We start from the raw sequence: 25842 nt of genomic DNA, 5'->3' as shown, positions 1-25842 counted from the left end.
GGACACAGAATCCCACTGATGCTGGCCATCATCCCCTGCAACTGGTCCCACTGTCCATTCCTTGAGGCAAAGGCCGTACCTGGTACCAGGAATAGGCGCGGTCGGACGGGTCGATGAGGATGGTGATGATCTTGGCCTTGGGGATGAGGGAAGCAGCTCTCTTGGGAGCTTCCTCAGAATGGAAATAATTGGCACTTTTCTCAAAGAGGAGGTCGGTGGTGATGTTGGAAGGAGTGGGGAAGAAATCCATGTACCTTGGAGGGGAAGAGACTAGTTAGAATTAGCAGCAGCACAAAAGGGTCATGTCCCCGTGCTTCCCATTTTCATGGTGGGTGAAAAGGTGAACTTTCAGACATAATTCTCAAGAAGCAAAATTGAATTTCTCAGCTCAGCCCAGACTGGAATAATGGGAATGCATCTTGGCTCTTAGGTGGTGCTGGTAATAGCTAAAGCCCTCATGAAGTCTGGTAATTAGGTTTTTCCTGAGATGGATGGGATTTTTGCTTATAACTTCAGTGTCAAAGGGATATCTTTCACCAGTTTAGAGTGAGTTCAGTTTTAGCTGCAGAAAAAAATGGGAAAAGCTTCAAAATGTCAACATTTAATGTCAACATTTAAATGTCAAACTGTTTAAATTTAACATTGTTGAAGTTCTTCATTTTGGAACTGACACATCTTTGCTTTTGGACACTTTCAGAATGCAAGATTTGAATTTTGGCTTTGAATGGTCTTTTCTATCTAAAATTGATTGGATGGATTCTCGTGAAGAGATGAATCAAACCTCACTTCATGAAAAGCCACTTTGGAAGGAACAGAGTGTAAGTCAGTGCTCCTACAGCGATGGCAAGACAGAGATGTTATTCAGCATGAAGACAGAAATCATGACAGAGCTGTTGCATTCATTTGTGTGAAAACTCAGAAAATTCTTCCTGTAATATCTAAACAAAATTAGGGGCTTGATTACATGTCCCATCATTACCAATTAGATTCTCTTTCTGTCTGGTAATTCCAAGCATAACCAATTCATCCAGTAATTAAGGCGATGTCACACCTGCTCCTGGAATTGTTCCATTGTGATTTTCCATGTATTAAGAATGAACACCTTGGTTTTGTCATTCTTCTTACCAGTCAATTCCCTTGTGGTAGTTGTTGCCATTGAAGAATTGAACTTCCTCAAAAGTTTTTGGACTGGGGAGATTGCTGATAATGGAAGGATGCATAAGAAGGAATAAATAAAGGGCTGTTGTTCCTATGACAACAAAAAGAGATGCCATTAGGAAACAGAAAAAAAATAAAATACCTTTGACTTGGTAGAAACTTTTTTAAAGCTCTGCTTGTGCTTCTTACCTGTTTTCTGGGGTCCTATCACCAGGAATTTGGGTAGGTGGTCACAAGTTTTGTCTCTGGACCAAATATCCCTGTGTCGTTTATCGTCACACGGGTTCTGAAGGAGAAAAGGTGGTTGTGCACATCACACTGGTGGGATCCTAAATCTTTGCAGGGTCTCAATGTTATGCTCTAATGCCAGAGCCCTACACTGAGTAGTAAAATCCCACAGTGTGTATATAATGGTTTTGAATGACTGAGGACTAGGTTCAGTCATTAGCAGAAACGGAAAAGAAAGGGGGAAAAAAAAGATTGAAACATTGATTTAATCACGTTTCCATTTGAGGTTAAAATGGAAACCTCTGAATAGCTTCGAGGCATTACTTTTTGAGCTGTCAGAATGGTTTCAGATGCATGGGGCTTGGTGCCAATTTTAATTTACGTGAGAACGCAAAAGGGAAGGGCAAAAGGGAAGGACAAAAGAGAAATGCGGGATATTATTCATCTCCTTATCTTTCTACTACCTGTGAATGCAAAATAAAAACCTGTGAACAAAAGGCCCTGCAGAAGAGGTTGGGACTGGCTGCTCTTTAAAGCAGTTATCATACAGATGCTGCTTTTGCATAGTGTTGACTGGTAACAGAGGATGCACTTTGCTGGTGAATAAAATTAACGAAATATAATGGAGGAAATCGTTAACTGATGGGAATTGCTGCAGCTCAGTGGAAATATTATAGATTTATACTTCCTTTGTAGCTGGGCCAAAAATAACAGGGGAAAATTTCTGCACCTTTTTGCCAGTGTAAACCCTAAATAACTGCACAGGTTTCCTTGGTGCCACCCTGGATTTATGCCTGTGTAGCCAAAAGCACAGTGTGGCTCATGGTATTCCAGTTAAGAGAAGAGCCCGGTACGTGTAAGCATGAAATTACGTTGTTGAGATCACATTCCCATTCATAAAATAGGCTTTTTAGAGGAAAATATGCTTATTCCAATGAGCAGCTGGAGGAGGAAGAGGATGTGATTTTACCTGCCAGATAGGGTCTGTCTGCTCGGGGAAGAGCTCGAAGTACTTCTGAGCCAGCTGCACCGGGGGCAGTGTCTGCAGTTTCAGGTTTGTGGAGCTCTTGACAAAGCTGGCAAGGTTGGCAAAGGTGTACAGGCCCAGGCGGTCGTTCCCGTAGTTGGACAGGTGGGTCATGAAGATGCTGATCTGGGGGCAAGAGGAGCCTTTCAGGCATGGCACACCAAAAATTTGATATGCTGTCTCTCCCCAGTGCTGGCTGGCTTGCTTAGAATAGCATGGCTGTAAGGAGGGGAATAAGTAAGTTCTGACACAGGAAAACTCCCAGGCTTTGGGAATGATGGTGTCTCACCTAAGTACGTCTTTTTTTTTTTCTCCTTAAAGCTGAAATAACTTCTGTCTTTTTATCAACCTTTACATGGCCACTGCTTTGTAGATCTCATGATTTACTTCAGAGGGATAAAGAGAGTTTATAACAAAAATGTGACAAATATATTTTGCAGCATTTTCTTTCCACGAGGTGATTAAACTCAGTTTTGCGGCTGGTTTACCTGTAGATTGTCATTATTTACTTTTATGAAGATGTCATCAAACTGAATGTTGTCACTTGGCTGTTTTAGTCAGTGCATTGGCCTGAGACAGGAGGGACTGACAGTGGAATTTGATTACAGCTGCAGGGAGGGCTGGGGGTGTAAACCAGGCAGATTTAGGGGACCGAAGCACCTCATTCTGAAGAAATTAGCTATCAACAGTGAGGACACCTGAGTGCCAGGGAAATGGTTTGCTTTGCAGAGAGCTGGCTGTGTCCAGGTGAGCCTCACTTCGGATGATTAAGAATGGGAAGGAGATTGTAAAGTCATGTGCAGGCAGCAGGGAAGAGGTTGCAGGAGAGCACGTGCAACTTCCTCCTTTGAAAGCTGCTACAGGAGTCATGTTTAGGTCAGTGAATTTTGATTTTTTTAAACTCAAAATTAATTAAATTAATGTGTCTGGAGGGCAGCTGAATGTAGTTTGAGTGACACCTTGCACAACCCGGGCATGGGGGACAGTGTTCAGGCAGCACGCCTTTGGAGCCTGGAGTGTGGCTTAGATAGGCTGGAGATAAGCTCTAAAATACCTCTGTGTGTGTCTCAGGAAGGTTGTTAGCACTGATCTACCTGGAGAGAGAGCTTTCCCTCCAGCAGGCTCCTGCTCTGTTGTCCCTAGCACACCATGGGATAAGAAGCCACTAGCTTCCAACCCTCACCCTCTTGCTGTGCTGAGGTGGTGCTTCTTTAAACATCAGCCCCTGATGTTTGAAAACACATCCATTAGCTTGTTAAATTATTAACAAGGCTTTTAGTACTTTTGAAAGGGGGAGACAGATGGAGCTTAGGAGAAAGTGTCCCTCATGGCCCTTCTGCAGTGGGTTTGCATTGTGCACGTTTCATGCCACAAAAAGTAATTTATTCTTCACTTTTATTTTGCTCTGGGCTTCTGCTGAGCAGAGATTGGAAACTGTACAAGTTCTTTTTTTCTGTGGATTGATTTGGTGGATTCCAGTGCCTGTGCATTTTATGACCCCAAGTATTTGACATAAACGGAGTGAATCTTAAAATTACCCTAAACTTGGTGCATGTCTCTATGTACTACCCCAGAAACTTACAAGAAAGGTAATAAATCATTCTCTCCTCACAAAAAAACCTCAGCCAATACAAACAGAACCTTCCTAGTTTCAACCAGTTCAACTCCTGTAAATGTGAAAAGTTCTTGCTGCAAACTGTTTTAAAGTGATGAAAAGGAAAAGACTTGTAGGAAATGTCGGTGGAGAATATCACCTTGTCTCTGGAGCGTTTGTTTGAGAAGTGCTAAAGGGTCTGCCAATGACATTTAATATTATTGCAGCAAATGAAGTAAGCAAGTAAATCTGTGTGCTCTTTGTGCTTTGTTTACACTTGAAAATGGATGAGATTGTTTTTAATGTTAAAATTTACTTGTAGGAGATGAGTATTAGCTTATTTTAGAAGTTTCATTAGGCTGCAAACCAATTTAAAAGATCCAATTAATCACTCTTTATGGAGTCAAAAGATCTCGGACATCTCTCTTGGCTTCTTTTGCCCTGTTGGTCTTTTTGGAAGTGAAAAAAACCCAGATATGATGCGTTATTCATGGAATAAAACTGTATTTAGTTCTTTGCCTTCTACCTCCAAGTCAGTTGAGACTAAAGGCAATAGGTTTTAACTGTTCATACTTAGAGCATGGATGATATCAGATTGTTTGTAAACTAATGGCAGGCCCATCACACCATTTCACTATTTGGTTCTTGTTCCTAGGGCTATTTAACACCACTTACATCCAGACTTTAGATATACAGTGTTTTCTCTATATGAAATGTTTGTATGTGCAGGCTTGTGTTACACAGAAAATGAAACCTCCAGTAGGTAGCAGAGAGAAACAAAGGGCTTCTTTAAAAAATATTGGAATGTAAAACCAGTGCCTTGAAACTGCATTCTGTACTCAGAGTTTGTGTGCTTGTTCTGGAAGCACAGCCCTGTTAATGCAGAATAAAGAGGGTTTTTCCCCCTGTAATTGCCAAACTTAGCACAGCTTTAGCTAAAAGCACTTGGTTTTGGACAAAGATTAGCCACCTGCCTTGGAGGGCACAGCTGAAGTGCAACACAATCTCAAGGATGGCAATCCCGTGTTGGGAATAAAATATTGGCTGATTCCTTTCTGTTCATATCTGAAACTCTCCCTATTCATTGATCAAACACTTGCAATGAAAACATCCATTACCAAACTTAGGTATAAATGTGTTCCACCTCATCCTCTCAGCTATTCCATAATTAAATAGGATCAATGTTCCCTTTCAGGTCCTTTCCTCCTGCCGGTTGTTTGGCCCTGGCCCATAGCTGGAAAGCCTAGGAGCCAGAGATGGGTCTCATGTGGGAATTCTGCTCTTCTGAGAGGAAACTGATGCTTACTGTATTAGGAGCTTTTTGCCTTGCTTTTACACCTCTTAATAAGATTTGCAAGAAGGGAGGAATTAATGCAAGGGCTGTAGCTGGGCCTTGTGCATAACAGAGGCGTGTCGGGCACTCCGTGGTGTTCTTGCGGCAATGTGGAAGTGCATTTACTGCTCGGCTCCTCTCCCGCACGCCCGTCTCCCACAGAAATGAATTTTGCTCCTCCGCGGTTTTCCATTGTGCTCTCAGTTTTGCCGCGCGGCCTCTCCAAGCGCAGGCTGCCGGAACGGGATCTGGATGGCAGCCCCTTGGATTCCTGGCTGTGCAAATGGGAGGCCTCGGCTGAGGAATGCAGACCTGCCAGATTTTCATGTGCTAATCGCCAGCAGCTCCGTGCCAGGCTGGCCACAGCACCGCCTCTTTCAGTCTGGAGTGTCTCATCCCTTTCCCACCCTGAGCAGCCTCCCATTACGGATTACAGGCTTGTCCCGCCAGAGGCCCATTCCCTGATAATGAATCCCGTAATGCAGCTGTTTGTGTGGCTAAGAGGAAGCTGGGAGGGAGAGTTTTGTGTTGACAAAGCACTAATTTTAATAATGACAAATGGTTTCTCTAGAATTCAGCGCTATTCATATTCATGACCCTTCTGCTGCTGAAGCAAAATCATTTATGTGCCTGAAAAATCGCCCTTTTTTTGGTTTTTTTTTACTTTTACTCCCTTTCCACTCTGCACATCTGTTTATACTTTAATGTTTTTGACAGGATAATCAAATATTTTCCAAATGTAATATCTCTAAAGAAAGCAACAAAGTCAGTGTTTGGACAGAAGCATTTTTGTCTTTGATTGAAGGGGAAACAAAACCATTGAATGGCATTTTATTTCCCATGCCCATATTCGTTACCATGTCTGCTCTCCACCTCGAGTGCTCCCAGGATGGGAGTGGAAGCTGCTGTCCATCACTGGTGGGAAGTGGCCTTCGGACAGCTGTAGAAATGCTGCAGAGCCTCTATGTTGTTTTAAAATTCCCTACTGGAAGAGCAAAATTGTTTCTCATTTACCCGGGAACGCTTTCTACTTTTCCATTGTTTAGTTGGCAGGATTAAATGAATTCCTTAGTATTGACAGAACAATCCTGTGCCTTGTTCCTTTCCTTCTGAGAATACAGTTGCTAGGTTTGATATTTTATTTTTTTTCTATTATCTCTCCAAGTTTTGCTTCTAAAATAAAGGCTAAGTCATGAATACATGCCAACACAGCCACTGTTTCCCAGGTCATACACATTTTTGACACCACAGATGTGTGGGGTCCCAGATGAAGAAAATTGGTTGGGAAGTTCTAATCCATTAGTTACGTATATTAGTTATATATCCATTAATTTTCAAATAATACTATTTTTCAAATATATCTATTATTTTTCAAAGCTTGCGATTAGAAAAAATGGATTTTGTTTTTTTTTCCTCTTAGCACATGAGCTCAGAACCTGTGGAAAAAGTAACTGCTGCTTTTGATGAATTTGTGCAATTGGTGTGTAGCTGCGTGAGGGTGGAAAATCTGAATGAATGTTTTATGTCTGTTCATTTGTCACACTTGTGTAAGTGATCAGCAGCACAGCTAATTGTGGCCAAAGCTGAATAAATTCTGCCCAAATGCGCTGCTGCCACTCACATCTGTGGGCCCCAGGAAGCCTTTGCAGAAGTCTACAGCAATTCAATCCTCTTGTTATTTCCATTTTCTGGTGAAATTCATGATATAGGTATTTTTTTTCTTGCCATCTGTGTTTTCTCATTGAAAAGACTTCCTTAGACTATAAACTCTCTCTAAAAATATATAAATCTATTCAGCTCAGACTCAAGAATAAACCCAAGTTCAAGTTCGGGAAATTAAGCAGGTTGAAATGGGTTTGGCTTAAGTCAAGCTTAACATGAAGCAGAGCTATGGAGGGCAAGGGACATCCAGGCAAAAAGAAGTCCAAAGGATGATTAGTTTGGATTAATGCCCATAAATGACAGATTCTCTGCCATTTCTCCTTAGAGATGTGGTAAATTAAGATCTGCTTCTAACTGAGTTTGGAATGATCAGATGAATGATGTCTTTTATCCCTAACACAACACCCTGTAGTCTTCAGGCAGAGGAAGGAAACGCAATCCTGGCATTTCCTATGGAAATGACTGCCCAGGACCCTGCACAGCACATGAAGTTGCAGAACAAGTGTACATCATCATTCTGTTTGTTCTGAGCACCCCTATAAACACTAAGTAAGAGTTTTCTCCAGGATATTTTCTTTTGAACTGCAAAGAAATGCCTGGCAAGTTGATACAGCTTGGAGATGAAGGAAATTTATCATTTGTTTTTATAATTGTTCTAGTGTCATGTTGCTATTTTAGCAGTTTTCTGACTGCCCTGGGTTATAGAGTGTTCATAAATGATGATTAATTAATCCAGTTTGGTGGCCTACTCTGAGCAAACAAACCTCAGAGTTAATTTAATTCCCCGCTCTTGGTTTCAGAGAAAAAAATGCAGCATTTTCAGTTCACTAGAGGATATAATATTCTCAAATCATCCACTTTCCAATTAATTTTGAATGGCGAGCACAGCGAGGAAATTTTGTTCTTGTCCATTTACTTCTATTAAGGATTCATTTTCAATAATCAGAGAATTCTGAGTCAGCTTGCTTTCACCTTAAAGGCTTGCTCCTGACACTTTAATAAACTATTGCATGGTGTGTGCATGAAGGTAACAGATTCTTTCCCTCTTTCCCCAATAACCCCCTTGTTGACACACAGTCATTTATTGCTATTTCTGCCACCACCCAACTTGCTGGGAAGTAATTCTGGTAAAATATCAAAATATGTGGAGTGGAGCATCAGCTTTCATAAAGCTGGAAAATGTCATGAAAGAAGGAAAGGAGATGTGCTATCCTTGAAACGTTTTCTTCATGCTCTGGGTTTTAAGCTAATTAGTTTCTAAATATGCTGCTGAAGGCTTGAGTTTCCATGGGATAATATTTCCCTGTAGTAGCTCTGTGCAGCTGGGGTAGCCATGTGGGATGAGGGGGAAAAATAATGATTTACCAAGGGGGGAAAAGATTGAAAAACATGAGGAAGGTTGGACTGATTTGGTGTGTTTATCACCATTAAGATAAATTCTGATGTAACTTGTTAACAAAACTGCCTTTTAATTTGGTAGAATGAACATTTCCCTCGTGTCGGGTTGGAGAGGGACACGTCTCTCCCTGTGGGCTGTACCCTGATAATTGCAGCTCCACAAATATTGACATTTATTTAGTGGGGAGGTTGCCTGCCTGCTTTTTCCTGTCCCCAAAATGTGCTGAGATGCTCAGCTCACAGGGCCCTCAGCAGAACTGCTCTGTGAATTACTTTTGGATTGCAGCACATTTCCTACAATGCCCAAGGTTATTTTTTACTCCTTCTACAGCTATGCTCAGAGAAACAAAGCAAATAAAAAGAAAAATATTATCAACACTCACGATGTTTCATAATAACATTCCCAAGTCTCTAGTGGAAGGTATAAATTAACCCCTCTCTGCATTTGCTTTTAATATTCCAAAGCAATAACGTGTGATTCTCCTCTGTCTCTGTGATGAGCGAGAGCAGGAAACAAGAACAAAATCTTCCAAGTGTGGCACATGCGGGACGTGGAGAATGTCGATCTAACAGGCTGGAAACGAGCAATAACCCTTTAGTCACGGTGAGAGTTTAAAAATGGAAATGCCTTCAAGTGGCCTTCAGAATTAAAAACGTCCCATGCCACTTCCGAGGGAGCTAGAATAATAATGTGCATTATTATGGGCTGCCTGTAGCTTCTGCTGAGGGGAGTTCAAAGTTACCTTTCAATCACAGGTCTGATTTTGCTCTTGACAACCAAATTCCTGCAAAAGAAGCTAATCTTCCTGAAATTCATCTGCCACGTTTCACCTCTGGTTAAAGCTTCTTACGGGTGTTTGATTGAAGTGGGAAGAGAAGCCTGAAGAAGCGTTTAACTTCTCCCTTTTTCTGCTGCTTTTCCATTTTTAACCTGATCTGTCAGTTGCAAGTACGTGATACTTTGTTGGTTTTGTGGGCAAGTGTTGTGCAGGGTATGCCTGACTCTAGATCCTATGTGGTGAGGCAGGTGTAAATCTAGACTAGGGAGGGTTATATATATAAAAATACAGAGAAAAATGACTTGTGCCCATTTTTACGGTGGAACTTTAAAAAGGAGACAGTGGAGACAGAACAAAAATGTCCTGCGAGAGGAAGAGTCAGCCCAGGTAAATTGCTGTGTGACAAGGAGGCAAAGAAAGGAAGAATAGGAAGGGTGCTGCAGGAAAGGGGGAGGCAGTATCCTGGGTTATCCAAACGCTTTTCAAGGTGACCAGGTAATGGGAAAAAATGCACCATGTTGGTAAATAAATCCAATTCACTGACAACTCAACCGAGCCAGTGGGTGTTGCTGGGTCTCCTCAGAGCCCCACGCACCGATTTTTGCTGCAGTGTTCCACTGAGGTGCCTTTTGTGCTGTCACTTGCTGGCTTAATAAAAAGCTCTCTGGTTTAAAGAGGTGGGTTTTTTAGGAGAAATGACTCTCTCGCTGTTGTTTGTAGAGGCAATAATATTTAGGGCTCTATTTATTAGCTTATCTTGGCTGTTAAACGTTTATGGCTGTTGTTTATGGCCTGTGGAGCAGGGGAGGAAAGGAGAGGAGCTATCAAACAGATAGTGGGAGACCTTGTGGATGCTGAAGAGGTGATAAATAGAACGGTTTGTAAAAGCATTAAACATGTCACAGCTTTTCCCGGGAGACTGAATGAAGGGCAGCGGTCAGAGAACCCACTTTGTTTGGAGCCTGACATTCAGATGTGGAAAATCCCCCTGAAACCTTTCAACTCCAATGGAGTTCTCTAACTTTTCCTGTGAGAAACTTGCTTTTTCTTTTTTCCTGCCGAAAGCGTTTCAGTTTTGGGGACTGTATGTTACAAATGCGGTCTTTGAAATTCCGAATTTTCATGGGTTACATTTGGAAGCAAAGCGAGGGATTTGCTCTGTTCATCCCGTTTGTTCATTCCACCTCCTGCTCCGTGTTTGGTCATGACAGCAGATGCTGGGAGCCTTGGGAGATACCTTGGCACAGCACAGCTTCCACACCAAACTCCCTTTACAAAAAAAAAAAAAAAAGGCACCTTAAAGCAGGCTGGTTTTAATGCTGGTTAACTTGTCTTTCTCCATGGAGTGTGGCAAAACCAGAAGTGCCTGGAAAGTTGATGGGAAGATGTTTAAATGGAAAGGAACGTGTCACAGCAGTGCTGAAGGAAACAATGAGGAAGGGAGATTTTAAGAATGTATTCTGTGAGAAGAAAAAGATATTCTAAAGCATAATTGAGCTAAGCAAATAATGATAGGTAGAATTTTAAAAAGGCTGAAAATGACTGAAATGTTGAACTCCTTGAAATGCCATAAATTTTTTTTCTATTTGCATAACCCAGTGAAGCAAATGTTTAAAAAGTATCTTTGAAAGCATCTCAAAACATTGCAAAAAGTTGTAAAGAATTGGAAAGGTTTAGGAAGAGAAAAGATGACGTGATGCTGTTCAAAATGGTTTTAAACAGAACGTAAATTTTTACGAGTTTCAAGTTGACTTTGTTTCAGCTGCCGGAGCTGTGGAATGCTGCACACCTGCAGAAAACCTAAATATTTTTTCGCAAGGCTGATCAGAACCAGAGAATTTTCTAACATATTTACATAGCTGGGTAGTGTTATATTCCTGTTAAGGACATGGTGTTCTTCTTGTCTGATGCTCTTTGGCATTAAATTTCTGGCTTTGAAGATACACCATGAGTAGCAATGCACTACTTTGAGTAATAATGTGTTTTCTTGGCTTAAGGTCTTACTACACTTAATAGAGACATTTATGCTGTCACAAGAATCTCAGTCTTGGGAAAACTTTTCTTTTGCTATCAAAATTATTGGGCACAAAACCAGTTTTGTAAAGTTTTTTTACATTTTGGTTGATTGAAGTTTTAGATGTCATTTTTTCCTGTTCCCTTCTTTCTAGTGAGTGTGGTGGTTTTGCTGCTCTCTTTTCACTGCTGCTGTGCAAGTGCTGATGCTATGGCTTTTGGGAGGTCTGTCCTAATTAAGATTTAGTGACTCACTGGGTTTTGATGTTTGTCAAATCACATAGTAAATAACATCAAGATGATTATGACTTAACCCTGATTGCTTTGGCCTGGCAAGGGAGATAGGAAACTTTCAACTGAAATTTTTCTTACTTGTATGAAATAGTAAAACAAAAGTCCAAGAAGATAATGTTTCATTTTCTGCCCTAAACTGTATTTCTATTTATTTGCACATACATCTGAAGCTCCTTGTTATTGCTCTAAGCCTCCAAATGAAGGAAACCCTTCTGAGGGGAGCTGGATTGATACCTTTTGAAAGAGTTTCACTGTTTGGGTTTATTTCAAGCCCCGTCTGTTTGCTGAGCCTTTCCCACTAACTTTAATGAGCTTTGCTTTGAAGTGTTTATGCACAGAGTAGGTACCCTAAACTGCAGACTTGAGCAGCCTGCTGCCTTAGCTGGATTCTGCAAAGGTCTGCCTGGGATTCTTATAACCCTCATTAAAACTCAAAGGAAGTTGGTTTGATTTCTGTCTGTCTTGGCGGAATTTATCCCTCCTCTGCCTACTACTAAATCATCTCTGCCAGACATGACTCATCTTTAGGATTCATAAATTAGAAAGTGAAAATACCTCTCTGAGCCACAGAGTATGCAGCAGAAGCCATTTAAAAAAAAATTCCATCAGAAGATCCCCTTGACAATCTCTCTGCAAACTTTATTCCAGTGCAGTGTCCCTTGGGAACTTTCTGATTTAACCATCTGTGTGGTATTGCTTCATGGAAGCACAAACATTTCTGGTATTTGAGCTTAATACTTATTTGTAATACATTTGCTGAAATTGCTAACCACAACCTGAGGAAGGGACAGAGTTTCTGTAAACCTCTTGAAAAATTGTTTGATCAAAAGTTGATTATTGAAGGTTTTTCAAATACCACCATGAGTATCTGTGGCACTCTCATGTTATTGGGATATAGATTGGCTGAGGAATTTGGGCTGTTCTCAGCATTGCTTGTGGGGTAAGAACATGCTGTGCTGCAGGCTGCTGCACTGCCCAAGTCTGAGGAAATCTTCACATGAATGAGAAATGCACAGGCATTGATCAAAGGATGATAAAGCTCAGGGTCAATTCCAAGTTACACTTAAGGAAAGTATGGGAAGAAAAGCCAGCCTGAGAGAACTGCAAGTAATGGAGAGACAGGATAAAGAAGAGGGATATATTATATTCTCAAATGATGTGTCATGTGTACAGTACAGAAAGATTCCTGATAGAAATGTCCCATTTCTTTAAGCCCACTGAATCTGACTCAGACACTATGTTACTTACCCAGCCAAAATTTTCACTCACAAGCATCTAATTGTATAATACCGAAAATCTATATTTAGCTGTCTAAATAAAAGTGACCTGGATTTGAGAGTCAGCTCCACCTGAAGTTTCTTTAGCTCTGCAGAGGAGCCACTGAGTACTGCAATTTAAACTCACTGAAAACGAGGCCACCTGGCAAGACAAGAGACATTTATCTTGTGCCTAGTGCAGCTTGTTTGGGTGGAATGGGAAGGAGGGAGGACAATGGCAAGAAAAAATAATTGATATATGGGGGGTTTTGGCTCTTTCCCTTCCTCCTTGCACCTCTAGGCTGCTGTTGTAAATGGCACCAGGCAGGTTTTTAGCAGCTCAAAACCTATTTTTAGGAGCCAGTGGTGGAGGAATGATATCAGGCCTGAGCCCTGGGGCTTCCATTGAGCTGTATCAGGAGAGCCTGAGGAGCTAAGCTTGTGGAAAAAGGGAAAAAAAGAACAAGACCCGCTTTTTCTACCCTCCCAGGTTGGTTTCAGCCTCAGACAAGTCTCTCAGGGGGACCTGGCTTCCGGCTGGGAAACACTAAGAAGCTGGAATTAATGCATTTCCCAGGAAATTGTTGCACGTACAGCTTTCGTGGAAATTGGCAGAAGACATTTTTCTCCTTTCTTCTTAAACTGCTTATTACCTCTGAGCAAGTGGTCCTGGTTTTTATTTCCCAAACTGATCTCCTCCCCTCCCTCGCTCCCTCCTGTTAGTGAGCACGTCCGAAAAAGAGCAAAAGAAGGTACCTACGGGATTCAGGAGAATGGTGAGGAAGAGTTCACCTCCTCGGATACTTTTGTCCAGCTCCTGAGGACCGCCAGGATATTCCTTGTAAAAAATAGTGTGAGTGAAAAGGCCACAGGTCTGTCGAGGGAGCACCTGGGAACAAAAGAACAGCAGCTTGCAGGTATTGCAGAGACATAATCGACCTGGGCAAGGACTTTTGTTTCCCTTAATTCAGGGGGGTTTTTTGTTGGTTTTTTTTTTCACTCAGATAAAACAACAACCAAAACTGACATTTAGCAGAGCATCTGGATACGTGTGTAAAAACAACGCTGATTTTGAGTCTGTTCCAGCAGTAATTGGACTCTGTGCAGGAATTTGGTTTTGAGACACTCCCTCTGCCTTGTTTAGGGATCACAATTTTGACTTGGTATGCACAGGCAATAATCAGATCTGCTTTTGGGACTTTCAACCACCCTTGGAATGCTTGTCACTTCACTTAAGCACACCCAATCTTTGTGTCTCCCCTCTCTAGAGGGGTGCAGCTGGCTGGTAGGACAGGCCAAAGAACTTGATCAGTTCTCCTGTCCTCTGTGCACTTTTAGGCACATGGGAGGAGCCTTCTCTCTCCTCACACGAGCGCATGGACTGGAAGAGCCAGGCAGGTATCCCAATCCTGGCTCTGGGAATTTCAGGAGCAGAGCTGAAACTTCAGCCTCAGAGAAGTGCTGGAGGAGATTACTTACACCTGTTCACCTTCCCAGGTGAAGGATTTCTAATCCTGCCATGCATAAAGATGAAGCACAGCTTGGAACACAGGTCTTAGGCAGTTTAATGATTTCACAGAGTGCAGCCATGACTTGGTTGGCAGCTGATGGGACCACGAGCACATTTAGTTTCTCAGGAATACTCTTGCAGTTGCCTGAATTTGTGTGCCTTGTTTTTTTTCCCCTCCTTTAAACTGCTTAACAAATGCACTCTTTTGGCATCCTTACAACTCTTCGATCCCAGGGAATTTTAACGATGCTGGCAAACTTGAGGCACTCAGTAAGAACAGCCCCCTTTGGGGTCTCTGCAGTACTATTGCTATGAACATGGAAATGCAGTGTACCATGATGCCATTGTGGATGAAGCCCCGTCTGTACCGTGCAGGCTTCAGGTGTGGATACTCTTCTGTGCTGGTCACCCGGATGTGCCACACCTTCTTCCAGGCCTCGTAGAGCTGCATGTGCACCGGGTACACCCCGGAGTGGTGCGGGGCCACTGCGTAGCCCATGCCAGTCGGGATGCCGTGCTCCTGCAGTGCACCAGAGGGATCGGGAGAGTCAGGAACATACAAAAAAACCAGCCATGTAATTATTCAAAGCTTTTTTCCTGCACACAGTGGCACTGGAGAAGTTGCTGGCCTTAGACTTGTACTAATTGCAGCTGAAAATGGGGGGAGGAGGAGGGAACTGGAATTACAGTTTGGCAACTACAAGCGAGAAATAATCCTCCTGGATCGTGTTACACTGCTGTTGCATGGAATAGATTTGCCTCCTGTTCTGTTACGTATTGCATCTATTTTAATATGCATCCTACCTGTCTGGTTCTTTTTAAAGGTAATCCAGTGAACCAATGTTGCTTATTTACTAAGCTAGTAAATGGGGAAAAAAAAGTTGCAGTGGCATACATGGGATTTTGTTTCCCAGTTCTGGAATAGGAGCAAGATTCCTTCCTAATTTAATAAATAAATATTCCTCGTATCTTCTGAACCTCCTTATTTTTTTTCCATGGTATTAAGGTAGTAGTAAAAAATAGCTTGGACTACTTTTTCATTTTATAAATACTTATATTTAGCTCCATTTCTATATGGAAATATGTGCATCTTCATGAATATAATCTATAGGCTATCTTGAAAATCTCTTCTGAAGGCACAAATTCATCTTGCTCCCAGTACTACAGGGCACATCAGCTCTTTTCTATTCCTTTAAAACTGATGTGCAGAGGGAAAAGGCTAAAATATGAGATTATTTTATGGGTTTTTTTGCCCGGCCTTTTGCCCACATTATCCATTGATTCCTTTAATTCCAGGAACAACAGGTTCTGCTGGGCATCCTCAAGTACTTAAACAAGAAGGGATTTTGATTCATTGGCAAAAATTAAGTTAAATCTGTAGGGAACACTCATTCCTACATCACATAATGCAACCACTTAAAATTATCTATTCCTTACAGTACAGATCTCAGGTTACTGACTGTTCTTGTAGAAGAGAAACCCAAACTCTCTTGTAATTTATTGAGAACAAAACATAATTTCAGCTTATTAGTGCTGTTACCTACTTGAGAGGCATGAGTCAGTTTAAGGGTGGAAGGAGGGATAGCTCTATAATGAGAGCTGGTAAATCACCCTGTTTTGTTTTGTGGGTTTTTTTGCCATGGACATGTTAAAAGGAAAAAGCTGTATCAAAAGATTTCTTTAAATCTGGCCATTTACTGCCATGCCTGAGAGGTCTGTGATGCTCAGTCTGTCCAGCTGTTAACCTGAATATCCTGTCGCAGCTGGAATGCACAAACCTGCCCCAAATGTGAGGAAGGGAGTACACAGAAACAGAGATGTAAGGTGAATGTGCCCTGAGGCTGGTGATGAGCACTGCTCTGGATGACATATCCCAAAGAAGGGATCTGGATGAATACGCGTAAGATCCTGTTTATCTCCCTACTATTTGATGCTGGAATTGCCATAGCAACAGAATGCTGAAATGGTCATCTGCCATTCACAAATAAAATAAGGCAGCTTTTATGAGTTCTCAACAGAGAAGCAAATTGGCCTCTGAGTAAAACCTGCACACTACATAGTTCATCACACAGATACATCAGGCACTCAGATATCCAATATGGATTTAAGAAGAAACAACTAACAAATAATTGTATTTTCTTTGGGCAGTTCTATTTGCAGTTTACCTGGGAAGATTAAATATTGTGTGCCCCCTTGCAGTAATTTTCTGTTGCTCTTTTCTTCTTTTCCTCTCATTTTGTAATTAGACTTACTTTGGGAGTGAAAACTCATGTGTTAAAGGAGAAGTATACTGGTGTGTCAAGATATGAGAAATACCTGTACTGAGCATATTTTCTTATCTATTCTAAGGAACAATTTCCTGATTTTTCATTCAAAATGTACATTGGCTTTTTTCTTCATTTCAAAACTTGTGCTTTTTTGTTTAGTTTGGAAAATAGCTATGATTGGCCATTGTCAGAGAAAATAAGAAGGCGAACATTTAATTTAAAAAAATTTATGTAGATCTTTTCACACAGTCAAAGTGCAGGTATGAAGGCTTTTATTAGATGAAAAAGCTAAATACAACCTCAGCTAAGTTTGCCAAACCTTTTGGCTTTGTCTGATAGTAGGTGATGCAGCAAATGAGTACTTCAGGAGAAAACAAGGTGAGGCAGAATGAATCTCATCCTGCTGCACAGGATGATGTTATCCCTATACTTACAGCCCATTTTTAGAGGCAATCTCCAGTGGGCATCTCTCCTTCCCCACATTAACAAGGTATTAATAATGGGACAAATTAGACTCTTTTCATCACATGTAGATACTTTGCCTTAGCTATGTGGTCACTGGGCCTCATATTGTTGGTATTTAATTGGTGTATTAAAAGCTCATGGTGTATCTGTGGTTTGGGCAGCTCATGAGTTCCAGGCAGAGGAAGTGCTGATGTGCATCTGCAGCTTGTTGTAAGCAGAAGGTGGGAGCCAAGGAGTGCTGCCAGACAGGTTCTCAATTGATTTATTTAGTTTTATATCTTTCTTTCTTCTTCCTATCAGCTCACAGCTGCCTTGTAGAGTCAGTGACAGTTTTTGCCCTGTCTCCACTGTGCTTTGGGCTCTATACTCAAATGAGCACAGAAGATAATCACTGAGCAAACAAATCAAGGGATGAAATAAAGAGCTACAGGCTTTGGATTAGATACATTCTACTTGTTTTTGTCAGATAAGGCTGTACAAAAGGGAGAGGAGGAATATCTTGTTATTGATGGCAGGGAAAACTTGGTTTGCTTGATTTTTGGAGTATATGCTGTCAGAGACTTCTGCTTGAGCAATTTTTTGTCTCTCTTTGTATCCATTGCATTGCCTATAAACAAGGAGAATAATACTTGAAGAAGTATCTGTTTGTAAAATTTAATCTGAGGTTTTGTTGATTAGTGTCTTTAAAGGGTTTTGGGATTGTCTGATAAAGAAAAAACGCAAACCACAAAACACAATCAACTCAAACCCAACTGATAATCAAAATAATTGTAGTTTCCCATTTCCTTAGGCAGGCTCTGGAAAACACCATCCATATTTACATAAACAGGATAGCATTGGGATAGCAAAGCTCTGGGTAGCCTGCGACTTACTTTACCACAGTTAAAATCTCTGTCTCTTGTTCCTCTGAGGCTGAGGATCTCAATGTTAATGAGAGATTTGGCAGTGAGGACTTTGGGAATGGGGCTATGGATGGGGCAGCTGTGGGGCCTGTTACTCAGGTACACATGGATAGGGAGTTTGCCAGGCCAAGCATCCCCTGCTGCCTGCCAGATCCAGAGTGGTGGGACAATGAAATTTATGCAAGATGGGAGTTTCTTCCTCTCACCATGTAGGCATGAAACAGTGGAAATGATAAATATCTCAGTGATTGATAGAACAATTTGGAGGGCTCTGGTCGAAGGCACTCCCCTGGTTCACAAGCAATGCATGTGGAGGGGAATCCTTTGAAGGCTGTTGATTTTTACTAAGCCCCACATGTACAGAGGTGTCTATATCTGCACCGAAATCAAGGCTATTAGATACCTAATTAGCAATTAGTTCTGTGTGTACAGAACTGTTTAAATACCTGATTTCAATCTGTGTGTTGTGACAGAGCTGTTTGAGGCAGCTGCAATTGTAAGCTCCCATTTTACAGAGCATTGTTAGGAGGTGTGGATAAAGCCATAGGAAACAGAGCCAAGGCTTTTATCTATCTGCCAGAGGAGCCAACAGGTCTTAATACACAGAACTTCAGTGTGTTATTTGGGATCTTAAGCCACCTTGACTATTGTTCTTGGATATAATGATGTGCTCTCCCTTCCTGAAGACCCTGTTACCTTCTTAGCCATGTTTAAAAAAAGTGAACAAAGAAATAGCGTATTAGGTGAAGAATTAATGTGATCACACTTCCAAATAATTACTGCAGCTTTCCTTGCAGAAGCTGACACAAGGTATCACCTCCATCTGCAGCCAAAACAGGAGGTGGGGAGATGTGGTCAATAAATGAGAAATGCAAGAGAAAATGGCACCAGCATCAAGCTGTGTTCTCCTGAGTATAATATTAAATAAAGATAGTGAACAACAAACAAAACATGTGTAACAGCAAGCAAATCTTCTATGCATTGTTCCAGATGTCAAATTTAAATCTGGATCCACATTGTGAAATCAAAGAATAATGGAAAGAGGTTTGCTTTAACTTGGAGGGCTCGGAGTAGTGCAGCTGCAGAACAGGGTTTTTTTCTCAAATAAGACATGATGCTGAGGATGAGAAAGCCAGGGAGGAATCAAACCCACTCTGAAGTCATGGCTGGGACCTCTCTGATAGCTATCAGGAAGGCTGTCATATCGGGAAGATAAATTTCTCCCACAAGAGAGAATTTCAGAGGAAGGCTTTTGAAAAGGAATGTTCTCCTAAGTAAATTGTACAGCTCATATAGATTCAAGGTCAAAGGGTTCATATAACCCCTGTCCAAGTGTTAGCAGGAAATAAAAGTGTAATAACAGCAGCTTTTCACTGACATCAGCTCCTTATTTATAGGCACCCTAAGGAGTCTCTACCCTTCAGGACACGGGCTTTATCTTTCTGGAGTTGAAGTTACAAACAGATTCCATTACCAGCTCTGTTTTCAGGCTGTGCTATAGATTTTACTCCCAACGGTGGCTTGACCTGGATGACTTCATGTTTCCTGAAAATACTAGGAGAATTTCCCTGTCGGTTTAAAGATGAAGGGGCTGTGTATTCTTGAGATATGGATTGTTTAAAAAATTACTCTTGCATTTAAAATCTCAGGTCTGTATGGGTCTCTGGGCCAGGCTACACAAAAGGCATGAACAGGCTGTGCCAGGAATGAGGCTGACAGAGAAGCAGAACTGTAGAAAGGAAAAGAAGTCATCCTGCCAAGCAGGAGATGGGAAGTGGGGAAGTCTGGCATAACGAGTAAACAGTTAAGCCATTTTAAATTAATTTTCTTTAAAGGTTGTTAGGAAAATATTTTCATGAACAAGAGAATAAATTGCTTCCAACTGCTTGTTCAGGCATCTGCCTCCGCCTTTCTCCTGATGTGCCTTGGCTCGTGTCAGGGATGGGAGGAAGGGGCCTGGCCTTTTGGAGCTGGGAAGGGCTGGGATTGCTGTTCCCAAAGCAGCTGAGAAAGCCCCACTGTGTCCCTCTGCTTCTGTGAGTGGCTCTGGTTGCTTGGCATTTCTGTGCCTCACCAGAGACCACACAGTGCCTTTTCCAAAGCCAGCAGTTATAGATTTCAGGTTCTCTTTGTCGTGCTCAATAAGGCAGCAGAATTACCCTGAAAGGGCTGTAAATAGCACAAGTACTGTGAGCTCTGTGGGCAAGGTGGGGAGGATGGCTCTTGGAAGTCAAGAGCACGAGGAAAAGGAGAGCACCATTATCTATCAATATTAGCAAGAGGTTAGCTATATCAAGAGCATATTTCGAGCAGGTCATTTAAAAAAGGCACAGTGAAATCCAGTAGCTTCACATGTTGGCTCTGTCAGCATCAAGATTTCTCCCAAACCAAACCATATACAAGGTTTAGGGCTCACTGCAAATTCCTCCCTGCCTTCCTGAGGATGTTTGCAGCAGACTTTAGGAAGGTGGTAACCTGTGTACAAACTGCTTCTTAAAGCTTAGAATGCCAGCTGGTATTTGCTGTGTTTTCACTGATTCTGATCCCTATGGTCTTGCCAGGATGCTTGGGGAAGGACTGCTCTCTCTCCAGAAAGCCTGGAAAGGCTAAGACCAAATTCCGTTTGAGTCACAAAAAGGCTGGGTTCAGGTGAGTTTCTAACCTCACTGCCTCTGTTTGCATACCTGAGGAAGTATATAGGTATTGTATTGACAAGCATAAAACCAGTGCAGAAAGCATGGCCATGGTAGTGAAGGCATCCTAGTAAATCTCTTGGGAACTTCTACTCACAATTGCAAACTCTTTGTTGAGGATCATCTGCTCCACCAGTGAGGACTCATTGTGGAAGAGGTGTGGCTGCATGTGACTCCACATGTGGGGAAACCACCAGAACTCATCCACAGATCTCAGCAGCAGGTCATCGCCCTCATCCTCCTCCTCAGTCCCTGCAGAGGGAAGAAAGGGAGAAAAAAGATACTAGAAAAGTGAAAAAGGCCCATAATTGTTTTTTAAACACAGAAGAGGCTGCCAAAAACCCTACTGTCTTTGGCCTGAGTGTCTCACTGTGTTACTGTTATGTTTATAAACTATGGGAATGTTACATATAAGCAGTAAGAATTTTTTTTTAACATATGGGATCTGAAAAACCACCCCCCCACCCCCCACGTTTTCTCTCTTTGCTTTAATTTAATGTCACGCTATCTTTTCATGCCCATAACCTGGCAGCTTGGATTTAACGTGACACAACAGTGTCAGGAATACTAATGCTGGTTGCCAGGTCTTTTGAAAGCTGGACAAATGAAGACATTCAATCAGTATTAAGAAAAGGTTCAGTATATATCAGTTATTTTCCATTTTGTCCTCATAATAATGTCCCTGTTAAATACAAAATACTTTCTCTCCAAAGGCAACATATGGATAAAAATGAAATCTTATCAATGCCACCCCTCCATCCTCCTCGTAACTACGACTTTATTAGCCTTCGTTAATTGAAATCTGATAATTTCTGGTAAAGTGTGAAACAAATTTCAAAATATGATTAGGTGGAAAGCATGAAGCTCTAATGGCAAAAGGCTTCCAAATGTTTCTTAGGGTTCAGTATTCAATTTTGGTCAGATTTAATCTTAAAGTAAACCAAATAAAACCTCCTGTGTTAGTGAAGGGCATCTGCTTCAGGCAGAAGTGAGGATGTGTGGCTGGAACAAAGGAAACCTTCCATTTGAGAAAGGACACAGTGCTGTTCCTACCGTCTGTGGACACATGTTTGCCCTGCTTTTCCAGCCTGGAAAGGCAAAGTGACATCCCAGTAGCTTCACCCTCGAACTACCCAACAACATTTGTTTTTTAGAAGCTTTCCTCCGTGTTCTCTGCCATTTGAATGGGTTTTTTTTTTGCTTCAGTCTAAGAAATAATTGCCAAAATCAGTCTCCAGATGCAAACATAGAAATCCTGTCTTCTTACAGGCCTTTTAATGTTTTGCAAAACTCACTGGAAGCAAATGCTCCACGGATGTCACTGTTTACTTGGCAGGAACATCCAGAGATGCCTGTTCAGTGCCTGCACTTCAGCTCTTGGCTTTTATTTTCCATTTCTGCAGTGGTTTTTGAAGAATGCCACTACACAAGGAGAGCAGTACTTTGTAACTTTCTCCCAGAGTCACTGAGTCCCCTTGCTCCCCTCTTTGTAGCACTCTGCAAGTTCTAAGGAAGCTGCTCCCACTGATGGGAGTGCTACTGGAAAAAGAAAACAACCCCGTTTACTAGGGAATTCCATACTGAAAAGAAAGGCTTGACGGCTGCTCCCTCTGTGCCCTACATTTTTGGAATGACTGCTGGCTTGGTTTTGGGCTATGTGCTTCACGTGCAGTCACTCGGGCACAGGCAAGGGAAGAAACTTAACACAGGTTTCAAAATAGGACAGAGGAGGGAGAAAATGGAGTTTGTGAGGCAACTGAGGATAAGCCAAAGTTAGTGATGAAGAGGAAAAAAGTGAGTGTTTGAAAAACATGAAGAACTACAACCAGAGTAGATTTAGGTCAAAGTATAATTTAGTGCCTTATTAATTTTTGAAGTAGAGTGTGGTTCTTGAAATAAATCCTACTAATTTCTTTGTAAATTTAGATATACAACTAATCAAACTTTGCACTTCTTTTAATGTAACAAAAATTAAACAAGATGAAGCATAATGATTTCCATTTTAAAGAAGTATAACCCCATCCTGTAATGCCAGGGGGGAGGCAGAAAGGTTGGAAGTTTAACCTAAGGTGGTGGCATTGCTTATGAGGTTAATTTTTCTTGCAAATCTTGGAAAAGAATGTTGTTTGGTTTTATGAGTTCTTAGGTAGTGTTATTTCAAAGAACACTCATGCAAAGTTTTAATGGAGCATTTGGTGGTTGTTTATATTGTTTAAATATTTTTTGCCCAACCCCTTATTCAGAGTATTGGGGGCTAAACAAGGGATTTTGGGGTTTTAATTTCTTTTACAACCAACATTCTTTCTGTAGCTTTCTTCATTTAAATCTGAAAAATGCGTAAAACCTATAAACAGGGTGAGCATGTGTCTGCTTTGAGATGCAGGGTGCACTTTACACAGGTAGTAATTCAAAGGTTTTTTGTGCATAATAATTAATCCCATTTTTAAAACTATAACCATAACTTAGAGTCTCTTTGGAGTTCAAAGCTGAAGCTAAACTGGAAGCTACTACCAATATTCTTGTGCATCTTATATACAAACTCTGAGGCTGTCTTAATTTCAATTGCTGCAGCATGAACAAGTGAAAAGTTGCAGAACTAACAGGGTCTGCTCGTTCTTTTTGTTAATGGTGTTAATACAGTGCAGAGTCTACCAGGTGATGTGTCCTGATGTACTGCAATATCTGATGGGTCAGCAGCATCTTTCCATGAAAACATGTAACTGTTTCATCTGCCAACACGTCCCCACACTCATCTCCCTGCTGTAGTTTTAAAATGATCCAGGTTTTGGAAAGGAAAGCACAATCCCACACTAAGGAAGCCAATAAGGCACAGCAGCTGCAGTGCACTAATAAAACACATTGAATATCTGATAGTAAAAGCCTCCGTGGGTCAGCAAGCCACGTGTACAGTAATTAAAGAGCACCTTTCCATGCTTTATTTATAATGAGTCAAAAAAGTGCATATTGTCTGGGGAGTATGCCAAAACCTTTCCACTAAGCTGAGGCGCCAAAGGGCCATCCCCACCCTATAAATGAAGTGCTCTGTTAAAAACCCGGCTGCATCCAGGCCCTTAATGGAGCCAAGGGCACGCTTCACCTCGGGAAGTAGTTCTGAGCTGTTTTGGGGAGCCTCGAGAGCCTTAGGAGGATGGACACACGTGCACATCCTCCTCTTTTCTCTCTCTACAGCAGTAGCAACTCTGAAATTGGTCAGCCTTGTATCAGAAACCCTGTGACAATGTGGAGGGTGTTGGGATGAAGGAAGGAAGGAAAAATAGTGGCAGGTCAGGGAGTGGGTTTTTCACAAAGGCTGCATGTTTTCTGCCAGCCACTGCCCACTATGTCATAATATTAATAAGAAAACCATCTCCTTCTCCATCTCCTCTACTCCATGGATCACCTTACCTCACAGAGGACATGAATGACTGATACCAGCTCTGCTCTGGAGATGGCCACAACCAAGCAGCTTCCTGCTTTAGAGCAGCTCAGAGCCTCGAGCTGCTTTTGTTTGTTTTGCTGTGTTACACGCATGTCCAATTTATCTCCAGAAGGAGTAACAACACAGGCAGGTCAGGATGAAGTGAGGAGAACGCTGTAGTTCTGTTTCCAGAGCTGCTCTCTGACCACAGGTCTGCCACTACCTTGTTATATGACTCCAGGCAGGTAATTCCATCTCTCTCTGCCTCTTATTTTCCCCAGGCTCTCCAGCCTGTATCTTTAGTCCATGAGGTTTCCTGGGCAGCAGTTGCTCAGCATTAAGTGCTTGCACAAAGGGAAAACGGCCTGGACTTAGTGACAGTGATACAAATAGATCCTTTTGGTTGCCTTCTCTCTACTCATTCCTCAGAGGCTTCCTCATCTCCCTTCTGCCAGGGTGACCTGCCTTACTCCACAGCTGCCTCAGGGTCTAGGAAAGCAGAGACTGCATCATTCCTAGGTTTTAAACTCACCCTCCCATCCTCTTGCTGCCTCCTCCTCTGCTCCATAAGTTTCCCTGGTAGCACTCAGTGAGTGTGGCTGAATAGGCTGACAGCTGAGGATTTTGGAGCTAGTCTCCAGGGGTGGGAAGGGTATGGGGTTTGGAAAGAAGGACAGGAGGTTCTCCCTTGCAGGGAGTCTCTTCTTGCTTCAGCAGTACTAGGGAGCAGCATGGCTCAGAGGCAGCAGAGGGAAGCCTGAGTGAAGGTGCAGCAATGGGGAAGGCAAAAGAGGAGGAAAAGAAAAAATTTTTAAAAGGGGGGGGGGTTGTGCTGTGGAGAAATGGAGCAAAAATGAGAAAGGAGTCATGAGGAGGAGGAGCAGATGTGGAAGTGCCTCATCTTCCACAGAAGCACAGTGCAAGTGTGCAGCTTGTTACTGCACAGAGTGTGGAAAGGGCAGGGTTTCGGTAAAAATTCCTTTTCGTTATGCTTTCCTTTTATCATCCCTCCTGATTTGCAGATCCCTGAGACAGATTACCTTCACAGATATAACAAAATCTTATGCATCCCATTGAAATGCTTCTGCCTCCTCAGAGGTTCTGAGACATGATTTTCCCAATCTTTTATATTTCATCATACCGAAAAACCTTACTCCGTCTTCCGTGTTGTCCTGTCTCCTGTGGAATTAGAGAGATCTCTGCAGCTACTTTGCCTCCTTTATAAACCTGAGATTTACCACCACACGTCTTTCAGGAAAACACCAAGGGTATCCTTGTTGTACCTGAGCAGCTCACCCATAGTGTGTCTTTACCCTTTGTACGCTGAATTAGACACTGAAATGGTGGAACACTTATTTCCCACTGCTCCACTGAGTCACTGGGTTATTTAGAAAGGAAATGTTTAAAGCTAGGTTTAAAATTCTGTCACCTATTTAACTGCAGCTACCTGAGAGCACAAAGTTCCTTCTTACCTGTGTGGTAAAATTTTCCTGAAAATCCAAGGTTGAAGGTAAAATTTGCAACCTGAGTGCGCAGTAAATTTTGAGTCTCTAGTAAAGCCTGAAATAAATAAGAAATTAAGATGCATTTAGAAAAGTTAATGTTATTTCGGGCTCATCCGTTTTTATAAGACCATTACAGAGAGCTTAATTTGTTCCATCAGAGCTCGATGGTCTAGAAAAGGTAGTGATGGTGCCTAAGTACACAAGGGAGGTGATGGTTCTGTGGCTTGGCCCAGCATATATCCATCGGGGCAGTGATCTATGGTAGGACTCAGATCCATCCACTCAGAGGCAGCAATATACTGATTACTAAGTCACCCATGCTCTGGGTTATTAGTGAAGC

General features: G+C 41.9%; 1 protein-coding gene across 1 annotated transcript in view; it reads right to left on the bottom strand.

The window, feature by feature from the left end:
• Nucleotides 1-25842, bottom strand: part of NDST4 (N-deacetylase and N-sulfotransferase 4) — a 70089-nt gene that overhangs the window by 9032 nt on the left and 35215 nt on the right. The window contains exons 3-10 of the mRNA XM_048304341.1: nt 25470-25557; nt 20677-20831; nt 14587-14772; nt 13503-13631; nt 2357-2539; nt 1348-1444; nt 1126-1249; nt 80-254 (exon numbers count right to left, since the gene is read on the bottom strand). Coding sequence (XP_048160298.1) covers nt 80-254; nt 1126-1249; nt 1348-1444; nt 2357-2539; nt 13503-13631; nt 14587-14772; nt 20677-20831; nt 25470-25557 — 1137 coding nt within the window. The remainder of the gene's footprint in view (nt 1-79; nt 255-1125; nt 1250-1347; nt 1445-2356; nt 2540-13502; nt 13632-14586; nt 14773-20676; nt 20832-25469; nt 25558-25842) is intronic.

This window comes from Corvus hawaiiensis, chromosome 5, assembly GCF_020740725.1.
Source record: "Corvus hawaiiensis isolate bCorHaw1 chromosome 5, bCorHaw1.pri.cur, whole genome shotgun sequence".
Taxonomy (NCBI): Eukaryota; Metazoa; Chordata; class Aves; order Passeriformes; family Corvidae; genus Corvus; species Corvus hawaiiensis.
This window is presented reverse-complemented; position numbering and strand designations above follow the sequence as displayed.